Source organism: Schistocerca cancellata, chromosome 4 (genome assembly GCF_023864275.1).
Source record: "Schistocerca cancellata isolate TAMUIC-IGC-003103 chromosome 4, iqSchCanc2.1, whole genome shotgun sequence".
Taxonomy (NCBI): Eukaryota; Metazoa; Arthropoda; class Insecta; order Orthoptera; family Acrididae; genus Schistocerca; species Schistocerca cancellata.
Window position 1 is genome coordinate 701,311,425 of NC_064629.1, and position 12,315 is coordinate 701,323,739.

A 12,315-nucleotide genomic window follows, 5' to 3' on the forward strand; every position below is an offset into this window, starting at 1 on the left:
TCCCTCCCACACAGTCTTGGCATTCAAGGCAAACATATTTGTTCACATTCAAACTCTTCACAGCAATATGCCACCATTTTGACCTGAGTGTTCACTGGAGTAATTACCCCACCACCCTAGTTCAAAAGCAGATTTCTCGAGCCTTAACGTCCAGTCCTGATACTGCTGGTCTCTCCAAAAACACCTTAGGAGTAGATCTCTTGTCACTTAGTACTATCCTGGTCTTGAATGAATTAATCAGCTACTTTGACAAGGCTATTACTCCCTAAAATCATGCCCTGAAATGAGGTCCATTCTGTCTGACAGTTTGCCCACCACACATAGATTAACTTTTCATCTCTCACCCCCCCCCCGCCCCCCCCCCCCCCCCCCCCCCGTCCCCTCACCCCACACAGACAGAAACTCAACAATATCCTAGTCAGACCCTATCATGTCTAAAAGATTCTGACTGAAAAGTGGGGAGCCAACTCCTCTTTCTACCTTCCTCAGCAACTTTAAAAATTTTCCCAAAAATTTTGCCATGCAAACATATTCACACTTTCTTATGCTGAGAGAGAAGGAGACAGTGAAAATGTGAAAGAGAAAGAAAAGTAATAAATAGTGAAAGATGGTAGACAGTGGTTGTGATATGGGAAGAGCGAAGGAAACAATGGCAGCGAGAGGGAAAGAGAGGGACACAGTGGCAGTAGAACATAGTTGATAGTAATGGAATAGTATTAGGAGAAGAATAAAGGAGACAGTGCCTGTAGAAGAGGAATAAAGAGAAGGAGAAATTGGAAGTGGGTGATAGCCAGTGACAATGAGAAACAGAGTCTGTGACAATGACAATGCGGGAGAGAGATAGTAACAGTGAGAAGAGACAGCAGCATTGGGAATCAATGAATGAGATAGTAGCACTAAAAGAGAGCAAGAGGTAGATGGTTAGAGTGAGAGGAGACAGTAGTAGTAGTAGTAGTAGTAGTAGTAGGGAGTGAGAGGAGACAGTAGTAGTAGTAGTAGTAGTAGTAGTAGGACAGAATGAAGAAGACTTTGGCTGAGAGACAGGAGACAGCAATAGTTAGAGAGACACAAAGAGATAATGACAATGAGTTTGGCTAAATGACTGAGTGAGAATGGGCAAGTGGGAGTGGATGAGTATGAGTGACTTACAGCGATGGTGTAGTGGATGTGAGTAAGTTGCAGTTATGGGTACTTGTGGGAGTGAGAGGTGAGTTGCAGATTAAAGAGAGTGTGAATATGTTTACATTCCAAATTTTTTAGGAAAATTTTTAAAGCTGCTGAGGAAGGTAGAATCAGGCAGCCAGTACCCCACTTTTCAGTCGGAGTGTTTTAAACAGGGGCATAGTTGCCACTTTTGTGCTCTGATAGGAGCATTTTTCCCCGGTATAAATCACTTATAAACTCCTGTGGGAATTATTCTATTTGTTTTTTTTTGTACTATCAGCATGTTTAAAATGTTAAAAAATTTACATCCATTCCTTCAAGATCAAATAAAGTCCATCACTTTTTAGGTTTAGGCTGTGGATTGCATTTTTATAAAGGCAAAATTATGTTGTTTTTTTTTCTATTTGTAGCATTGTGGAAAGCAATATAGCAACTTTTATGATATAAACTCGTATTGTATGTAGAAGTTCTAAGAATACTGTCTCTATAGGGATGATTGTGGATACTGGAAAGGTAACTGACTTTCTGATTCTGTCAAAACATTGTTATAAATGTAAATGAGTGAACCACATCCAACTTCTCTGTGATAGGAATTATGAACAAACAGGTGGTGGAATTGAGAGTTCTGCAGCTATTATAGTTTTCAATCAATCTTTGAATGAAACAGAGTTTTGTTGTTATAAGTTTTCAGGTGATGGGGTCTGAAAAGCATGAAACAGTGTAGTAGCAGCTCGGTGTTATGGTGATAAGAGTATTGCAAAACTGAAATGAATGGATCATGTCCAGAAGAGGAAGTTGAAACTTGAAGTTTGAGAAACAAGAAACTTTCTGATAGTAAATCCGTAAGGGATAGCCTGGCATACAAAATTATTGAGCAATTACAGTACCATAGGATGGCCGTGAGGAATAACACTGATCATCTGTTCAGAATGAGGCAGTGTATGCGATACCTTCTCCCACAAACTGTCAGCAGATGACAGATCAATAAATCAACTTCACCCTTTCGCAGCAGATTCGTTGTACAAGTTTTGCATGGAGCATGAGGAAAAAAAATTGTTTAAGTGTCTCTGTGTTTGTTGTAATTAATCTAATCTGATCCTCATGATCCCTATGGGAATGATACATAGGGGGTTTTAGTATATTCCTAGAGTCATCATTTAAAGCCAGTTCTTGAAACTTTGGTAGCAGACTTTCTCAGGATGGTTTCCTTCTCTCTTTAAGAGTCTGCCAGTTCAGTTCTTTCTGTATCTCAGTGACTCTCTCCCATGGGCCAGACAAACTTGTGACCATTCATGCAGCTCTTCTCTTTATGTGTTCAGTATCCCCCACTAATCCTATTTCATACAGGTCCCACACACCTGAGCAATATTCTAGGATGGGTCACACAAGTGATTTGTAGCCAATCTCATTTGTAGACTGATTGCATTTCCTTTGTATTCCACCAATAAACTGAAGTGTGCTATTTGCTTTACTCATGACTGGACCTACAGATTGTTCCAATTCTTGTTCCTGCTAAGTGTTACATCCAAGTATTTGTACACATATTCCAACTGTTACTCACTAATATTATATTCATAGGATTCTATGTTGTTTTTTGTTTTGTTTTGTGAAGTGCACAGTTTTATATTTCTGAACATTTAAAGCAAGCTGCCAATCATTGTATCACTTTGACATCTTATCAGGATCTGACAAAATATTTGTACAGCTTTGTTCAGTCTATACTTCATTGTAGATAACTGCATCATATGTGAGAAGTCTGAGGTTACTATTAATATGGTCCACAAGATCATTAATATACACTCCTGGAAATTGAAATAAGAACACCGTGAATTCATTGTCCCAGGAAGGGGAAACTTTATTGACACATTCCTGGGGTCAGATACATCACATGATCACACTGACAGAACCACAGGCACATAAACACAGGCAACAGAGCATGCACAATGTCGGCACTAGTACAGTGTATATCCACCTTCCGCAGCAATGCAGGCTGCTATTCTCCCATGGAGACGACCGTAGAGATGCTGGATGTAGTCCTGTGGAACGGCTTGCCATGCCATTTCCACCTGGCGCCTCAGTTGGACCAGCGTTCGTGCTGGACGTGCAGACCGCGTGAGACGACGCTTCATCCAGTCCCAAACATGCTCAATGGGGGACAGATCCGGAGATCTTGCTGGCCAGGGTAGTTGACTTACACCTTCAAGAGCACGTTGGGTGGCACGGGATACATGCGGACGTGCATTGTCCTGTTGGAACAGCAAGTTCCCTTGCCGGTCTAGGAATGGTAGAACGGTGGGTTCGATGACGGTTTGGATGTACCGTGCACTATTCAGTGTCCCCTCGACGATCACCAGTGGTGTACGGCCAGTGTAGGAGATCGCTCCCCACACCATGATGCCGGGTGTTGGCCCTGTGTGCCTCAGTCTTATGCAGTCCTGATTGTGGCGCTCACCTGCACGGCGCCAAACACGCATACGACCATCATTGGCACCAAGGCAGAAGCGACTCTCATCGCTGAAGACGACACGTCTCCATTCGTCCCTCCATTCACGCCTGTCGCGACACCACTGGAGGCGGGCTGCACGATGTTGGGGCGTGAGCGGAAGACGGCCTAACGGTGTGCGGGACCGTAGCCCAGCTTCATGGAGACGGTTGCGAATGGTCCTCGCCGATACCCCAGGAGCAACAGTGTCCCTAATTTGCTGGGAAGTGGCGGTGCGGTCCCCTACGGCACTGCGTAGGATCCTACGGTCTTCGCGTGCATCCGTGCGTCGCTGCGGTCCGGTCCCAGGTCGACGGGCACGTGCACCTTCCGCCGACCACTGGCGACAACATCGATGTACTGTGGAGACCTCACGCCCCACATGTTGAGCAATTCGGCGGTACGTCCACCCGGCCTCCCGCAAGCCCACTATACGCCCTCGCTCAAAGTCCGTCAACTGCACATACGGTTCACGTCCACGCTGTCGCGGCATGCTACCAGTGTTAAAGACTGCGATGGAGCTCCGTATGCCACGGCAAACTGGCTGACACTGACGGCGGCGGTGCACAAATGCTGCGCAGCTAGCACCATTCGACGGCCAACACCGCGGTTCCTGGTGTGTCCGCTGTGCCGTGCATGTGATCATTGCTTGTACAGCCCTCTCACAGTGTCCGGAGCAAGTATGGTGGGTCTGACACACCGGTGTCAATGTGTTCTTTTTTCCATTTCCAGGAGTGTACAACATTAACAGCAAGGGACCCATAACAATTCCATGAGGTACACCTGAAGTTGCTTTTACATCTGTTGATGACTCCCCTCCCAAGATAACATGCTACTCCCTCCCTAACAAGAAGTCGTCAATGCAGTCAAATATCTCATCTGCTACCCTATATGCATGTACTTTTGATAATAAGAGTAGGTGTGATACTGAGTCAGATGCTTTGTGGAAATTGAGAAATACTGAATCTACCTTTCTGACTTGATTCAAGGCTTCCAGAGTGTCATGTGAGAAAAGTGTGAGTTGAGTTTTACATGATCTATGTTTTGAATGTCAATGCTGGTTGACATGTAGGAGGTTGTTCTGTTCGAGATACCTCATCATGTTTGAGCTCAGAATGTGTTATAAGATTCTACAAGAACTGGATGTCAAGGTAATGGACGGTAGTTTGTTTGGTCACTTCTGCCACCCTTCTTGTAGACAGCTGTGCTTTCTTCCAACTACTGAGCATAGTTTTTAGTCCAAGGGATCCTTGATAGTTATAGTTAACAGAGAGGCTAACTGATCCACGAACTAGGTATAGAATCTGGTTCCATCGGACCCTGGGGGCTTCATTCAGTTTTAACAATTTCACCTGTTTCTCAATGCTGTTGACACAAACATCTACTTCAGTCATTTTTTTTAGTGGTGCAAGACTTAAGTGAGCAGTACTCATGGGTTTTCCTTTATAAAGGAATATTTGAAAATAGAGCCATTTCTGCTTGTACTTTGCTATTCTCAGTTTCAGTTCCAGTCTTGTTCATGAATTAATGGACACTAACTTCACAATATTCTGCTGTGGTAGTCATTGAAGGCTTCATGCATTGGTCTCTTGACTGCCAAATGCATTCCATTCAGCATCTCTGTACCTATAGTGCCATGCTTTGTTTGATACCTATTATGCAGTAGTCTCTGTTCTTTAGAGGTTTCTTTACAGTGACAGTATACCAAGGAGGGTCTCTTCCATTATGAAGTCTCATACTGAGTACATACATATCAAGTGCATGGTCATCTATTCCTTTAAACTTGAGCTATAATTCCTCTACATCTTACTGTTCTGAGCTAAAAGTTCCAAGTTCCTCATTAAGTTATGGCACTATTGTTTCTCTGTCTATGGTCCAGGGTGCCTCTGAGTGAGTAAAATTTTCCGGAGAAAGTCCAAAAAGTATATAACATTTTAACCATGTAGTTAAAAAATTGGTGGCTGAAATGCAATGATTTTAGTTCAGTAAACAAAGAGCAGGATGTGTAATGTGTGATACTTTCATGTCCATAGCTACAATAGTTTATGAAATACAGGGAAGCCAAGTAACCAAATTTAACATTGTCGATAAATGGTGTTCCCACTCCCCTTAATTTCAAAACCTACTACAATTACTTAGCATATGACTGTTGCCTCCTTCATATTTCAGTATTTGTGTTTGTAAAAAAATGGTAGTTTATTTTTGTCTTAGAGTTAACTGATTTGCCTAAAGGCAGTATTTTAAGGAATAATTTATTATAAAATGTGTTTGTTTATTGTTCTGTGCTGTCTTTTCATGTATTCAGTTTAAAATACATAAATCATTGCTGAGAATATTATGTCTAATACATGATTAAAGACTGTTTAAACTATTTTAATAACCAAATGTGTAAACCAAAACATTTACATACATACTCTGCAATTAAAGTTGTCTTGATGATGATGAAATGAATTTCTTTAAGTATACAGGCAATTTGCCAAAGTGACATGTAATTCAAGCACTTGCACCAGGTCACAGTGCCACACAGGATTATTATACTTATTATTTATTCTTTAGTCAGTTCAATGGTAAGCTCCTCATTTTATTTCCTGAAATGCCTGTTTTGGTCACATGAGACAGTTTTGATTATTTAATTGCAGTACTAATATATTTCAACAGAATTATTAAAATGTTTGTATGATTTTTGCTCCATACATATCAGTTACTCACAACAGATGTGTAGGCTGCCACTAAGGGAATTACATGATTTCAGTGATGTACAGTAGGCAATGAACCCGCCATCCAGTGTTCAAAATATTTTCATAAGAACAAAAAACAACAGACAATTGTTTTAAAGGTGGAAGAGGTCGTAATCAGCAGATAAATTCTTTTTGGTAAATGCTAGTGGAAAGCTTGATAACAATCCTGCAACCACAAATGTCAATTTTGTGTAAGGACTATGAAGATAAGATAAGAGAAATAAGGGCTTGTAAGAAGGCATATTACACAGTTGTTTTTCCTTTGCTTTATTTGTGACTGGAATATGAAAGGAAGTGAATAGTAGTGGTACAGGTACCTCCTGTCATACACCATATTGTTGGTTGCAGAGTATGCATGTAGATTTAGAAGTGAAGTGAAGCCAAATGTCCTAAGCAAAGGAACCCTGCAAATAAATCCTGCTGATATAGCACAGTAAAGTGGCAGCCCTGTACTGATGATGATGATGATGATGATGATGATGATGAGTAGCAGCATTCTAAAAACTTTCTCAGTAATATGTTGTACAATATTTAATGTAAGATATATTATTAAGGCTTGTGGCATCTCACCATAAAGGTTTAGTTGAAATAATAATAGTAATAATAATAATAATAATAATAATAATAATAGGACCATAAGGAAAACACACTAAACAAGAAGATTACATATTGAATAACCACAGTGACTCCATAGAAGCGATGGAAAAAACAATGCCTATAAATATCTAGGATACAGATAAAAAATAGGAATAGATAATACAAATATTAAAGAAGAACTAAAAGAAAAATATAGACAAAGCCTAACAAAAATACTGAAAACAGAATTGACAGCAAGAAACAAGACAAAAGCTATAAATACTTATGCTATACCAATATTGACCTTATCATTTGGAGTAGTGAAATGGAGTAACACAGACCTAGAAGCACTCAATACACTTACACGTTCACAGTGCCACAAATATAGAATACATCACATACATTCAGCAACAGAAAGATTCACATTAAGCAGAAAGGAAGGAGGAAGGGGATTCATCGACATAAAAAACCTACATTATGGACAGGTAGACAATTTAAGAAAATTCTTTCTAGAACGAGCAGAAACTAGCAAAATACACAAAGCAATCACTCATATAAACACATCGGCTACACCACTGCAATTTCATAACCACTTCTACAACTCTTTAGATCACATAACATCAACAGATACGAAGAAAGTAAATTGGAAAAAGAAAACACTACATGGCAAGCACCCGTATCATCTAACACAGCCACACATCGATCAAGACGCATCCAACACATGGCTAAGAAAAGGCAATATATACAGTGAGACGGAAGGATTCATGATTGCAATACAGGATCAAACAATAAACACCAGATATTACAGCAAGCATATTATTAAAGATCCCAACGCCACAACAGATAAATGCAGACTTTGCAAACAACAAATAGAAACAGTAGATCACATCACAAGTGGATGTACAATACTAGCAAATACAGAATACCCCAGAAGACATGACAATGTAGCAAAAATAATACATCAACAGCTTGCCTTACAACATAAACTTATAATAAAACAACACGTTCCCACATACAAGTATGCACCACAAAATGTACTGGAGAATGATGAATACAAATTATACTGGAACAGAACCATTATAACAGATAAAACAACAACACATAACAAACCTGACATCATACTCACCAATAAAAAGAAGAAAGTAACACAACTAATTGAAATATCCATACCCAATACAACAAATATACAAAAGAAAACAGGAGAAAAAATTGAAAAATACATCCAACTGGCTGAGGAAGTCAAGGACATGTGGCGTCAGGATAAAGTTGACATTATACCAATTATAATATCAACTACAGGAGTCATACCACTCAATATCCACCAGTACATCAATGCAATACAGCTACATCCAAACTTATATATACAATTACAGAAATCCGTAATTATTGATACATGTTCAATTACCCGAAAGTTCCTAAATGCAATATAACATATACCGTACAGTTAAAAGGAAGTGACGCTTGATCAAGGTCTGCGTCACTTTCCATTTTTAACCAGACTTAATGTCTGAGAAAGTAAGTTTTATAATAATAGTAGTAGTAGTAGTAGTAGTAGTAGTAGTAAGCCAGCAAATAAATCTATAATTGACCTGAACTGACTATAAATAATTATGTAAATAAAAATGAATGTTTAATACACCAGATTTTTAATTGACTAAAAAATATAAAATAATTTTTCCTAGTTGCATACAGATTCTTATTCTCATTACAGATAGCCCTGAAAATTTGTGGCTCTGAATTTTTAATAGCTATGAAAACACTTGTAAGATTTAAAATGAAAAACTTGGGCCACATGCAATAGATAAGTAAGGAAGTTAACTATTAATGCACCAGCCAGGGGACCTGTGCAAAACATTCACATTTTTATAGTTTTCAAAAATGACAGTACTTGGACCATGAATTTAAAGTGCATTCTTGTATATACATTTCTATGTGTCCAAAAATGTTGTCTACATTCGGAATGTTTGTTCTGGCTTGTACGAGGAGCAGAGATCAGGGACTGTCAGTAGTATGACATAACCTATTACTTCAACTTGACAAACATTTTCAGTTACAGTAACCATGTTAGGCTGTAGCAGCAATAGATAAATCACAATTCAGGGCAAAAATGACAAAATGTGTTTGTCATTTCGGAAAGTACATTTGTTTAAAAAAGTCAACTTGTACAGGGGACTGCCAAGGTTGTGGGGCCAGCATGTCAGGATGCAGCCACGTGCATCTCTATTCAGATAGAATGATATATTCAGAAAAAGATATCTTATTCCATGTTTGCCCTTATATTTTACTGAAGAGAACTACTATAAAGCTCATTGGTTACCTGCCATGTGACATAAAATGTGTGACAAATAAACAAAGTACTTTCTGTAGATACTAGCACTGCTTCTTTGTATGCCCTTATCAGTTTCTCAAATTGTGTACCGTCTGCTCTTATTTATTGTAGACCTTTGCACCACAAAGTATCTTAAAAACTTCAGTGTTTATATTGTTAGTAATTTTTCCAAATTTAGAGTTACATTATGATGTTGATTGTTGGCAACTGAATCCATTTTGTTTCATCAGTATCTTTTATCACATGCCTACAGGATGCACGACCACGAAATTTAGGTCGCGGAGTGTCTAAACCAAAAAAGAACACAGTGGCTTCTCTTTTAGCACAAAGCCGTGCTATGGGGCTAAAACCAACAGCATGTCCTGATGTTTCACAGCTCAATCACCAGGTTTCACTGTTAAAATCCAATGTGCTGGGTGTCCCATCACCAGTTCCTAAAGGTAAAGTGTTCATTTCATTGCTCTAGAAACAAATAACTTTTTGATTCCACAGGAAGTAATTGATGACTGATTTTAAGACTAATGCTGACACACAGTTATTATGGTTTGTAGTTAACAAAATGTTAATTTTCTTGTTCTTCTCTTCCATTATTTATTGATGTGCATTAGTGATTGTGAGCCTGCTTTTTATTTATTGTATGTCATCAAAACTATAGTGGTTTTCATGTAAAAGTGAATTTCTCTTCTTCTGCTGGCAGCTTTAGTATAGCCATTGAAGTATCTAAGCTTTTATCAACTTGTTTCCATTTCTGCAATCCAAAAACATAATCAGTGTAAAATACAGTATTTTTATTAATGACACTTTTTTTTTTACATTAATGGCTTCAGTTACTTTATTTACTGAATTACAGCTGAGCCAGAACCCATGGAGGAAGATGAGTGCAGTGTTCCTGTGACAGAGGAATGTGACCAGGTTGGGCAGCACACTCCACAAAAAGTGCATCAGGAACCGTCACCTGCACCAGCACCGTCAGTGCCCTTAGCACAGTCTCCAGCACCAACATCATCACAACTACCACAGCAGCATAAACAGCAGCAGCAACAGCAGCAACAAGAGCCTGTGCAACAGCTGGTCCAACCGCAGCAACAACCAGCACAGCTGAGCATGTCTCAGCATTCCCCACAGTTGCCTGCACCATTACAATCCACAACTCAGCTGTCCTCAGTGCAATCACTGATAACCCCACTACCTGCCACACAACATCCTGTGGCTCACCAGCAGATTGCACCATTGCCACTGCAGCAGGACACTGCACAACAGCTTGCGAACTCACCTCAGCCGCCACCACCGCAACAACCTGTAAATGCTACTTCAGAGGATACCAAAGATCTCAGCAAACATAAGAGACATCTGGTGAGACTCTTGCTCCAAACTCTTCTTGTGTAAATGTGAATGAAAATACATTAGAAATATCATACTGAATTCAAATTTAGTTGTAAATTAGCTTGTGTGATTTGACAAATGAACAATCATTGCAGACAATTCACCTCCAAGCATCTGTCCCCAGGTCCTTCTGCCTGTTTTTTGTGAAGAACTTTCCATGTAGCCTCTGATGTCATATCATAGTGAGATTGGATTCAAGACCTCAAAAGGCATTACGCTTCCTCAAAGAACATAGGACTACCTCCAAAATGTAGTTATATACCAATCTGACTACAATCAGTAGCCTAACTTTCTTTTTTTTTTTAGGCTTCTAACTGACAGTCTCTCTCTCAGAACCCATATGCATCAGTAAATGGTTTCAGGTAAAAGTATCTGATCACTAAAGGACAACATTCTAATCACCAAAATACCTATGACTTCAGTATCTTGTTTGGAAATTTATTCTGAACGCAAATTTTTTGTAGTTAGTCTAACAATAATTCTCTGTCCTGTATCCTTGTTTATTAGATGCCTGGACTAAATCGGTAACAGTTTTCCTCTTCTCCTTAATCTAATTTTATTTAAGATTATTGCAGTCGGTGTGTACACTAAATTCCACAGCACTTGAGCTATCTTAACATAATTCTCAAATTCTTGGTGGTATGCAGGGTTCCTAAGCTGTTTCATGCATAACTCTTAAATATATTGACAAATATGAGAATTAAAACTATACAATACATGAGGAAATATAGATTCTGTGTTTACTTCTTAAGTATGTTGTTGAACAGTTACACTTAAATATTTAATTATTTGAAGTAATAATTACTACACACAAGTTCTGAACTGTCAGCACTATTTTTAATAGGCTGGCTGGTATAGGGATTCAGAGTTGCACAGAAACCATCAGATAAAACTTAACATGTTTAAGAAATGCATTTCAGATGTGCTAGATGGTTTAGAATACACTCCTTTCACCTTTTTAATTCTGTTGTAGTTCATGGGTTTGTCACTGTTTGAACATATTTATTTCCATCCTCATAAACATAGTTGGTAATTTATGTATATGGTTTTTTTTTTCTTTTGAGGTAACTACACCTTCCACAAGTCTTACAGTGTTTGCTGAAAATTAGACTACTTTGTTCTCGTGTAAAGTTTTACAAGGTAATGCACTGTGGCATGTTCAGATCACAAAATAAAACATTAGTTTTTTTGTGACCTGATATTATGCCAACAGAAGTGCTCACTATGCGTGACTAGATATATTTCCTCTTCCTGTGGTTGTAGTATACAACCAGTTGTCATCAGATAGAAGAGAAATTCAGTTTTAATGGTAAATAGCACTTCAGTTACTGAAATTGAGACTCTCAAAGGGTGCACAGTTACATATCCAGGATTCTGATAAAAGTGTTTGAAGATGGCAGAAATAGCATAGACAATGATAAAATAAGTAGAAATGGTGTTAAAGAAAATGATGGGATGTATATGAGGAGAACTGTATGCAAAAAAGGTCAATGTAACAGCTAAGTGTGTAATTTTAAGGAAGTTAATGCATTTAGTTATGTGGTGGCAGATTAGAAACTTTGAACAAAATCTAATGTAGAGAAATGATGTCTGGTATAGAATTTGATGGTGAAAATTATAACAAAATAAATAAACAGATAACC

General features: G+C 38.7%; 1 protein-coding gene across 1 annotated transcript in view; it reads left to right on the top strand.

Annotated features, from left to right (window-relative positions):
• LOC126184390 (bromodomain adjacent to zinc finger domain protein 2B-like) overlaps nucleotides 1–12,315 on the top strand; it is a 318,222-nt gene that overhangs the window by 41,071 nt on the left and 264,836 nt on the right. Inside the window, exons 12-13 of the mRNA XM_049926773.1 lie at nucleotides 9,543–9,729; nucleotides 10,140–10,642. Coding sequence (XP_049782730.1) covers nucleotides 9,543–9,729; nucleotides 10,140–10,642 — 690 coding nt within the window. The remainder of the gene's footprint in view (nucleotides 1–9,542; nucleotides 9,730–10,139; nucleotides 10,643–12,315) is intronic.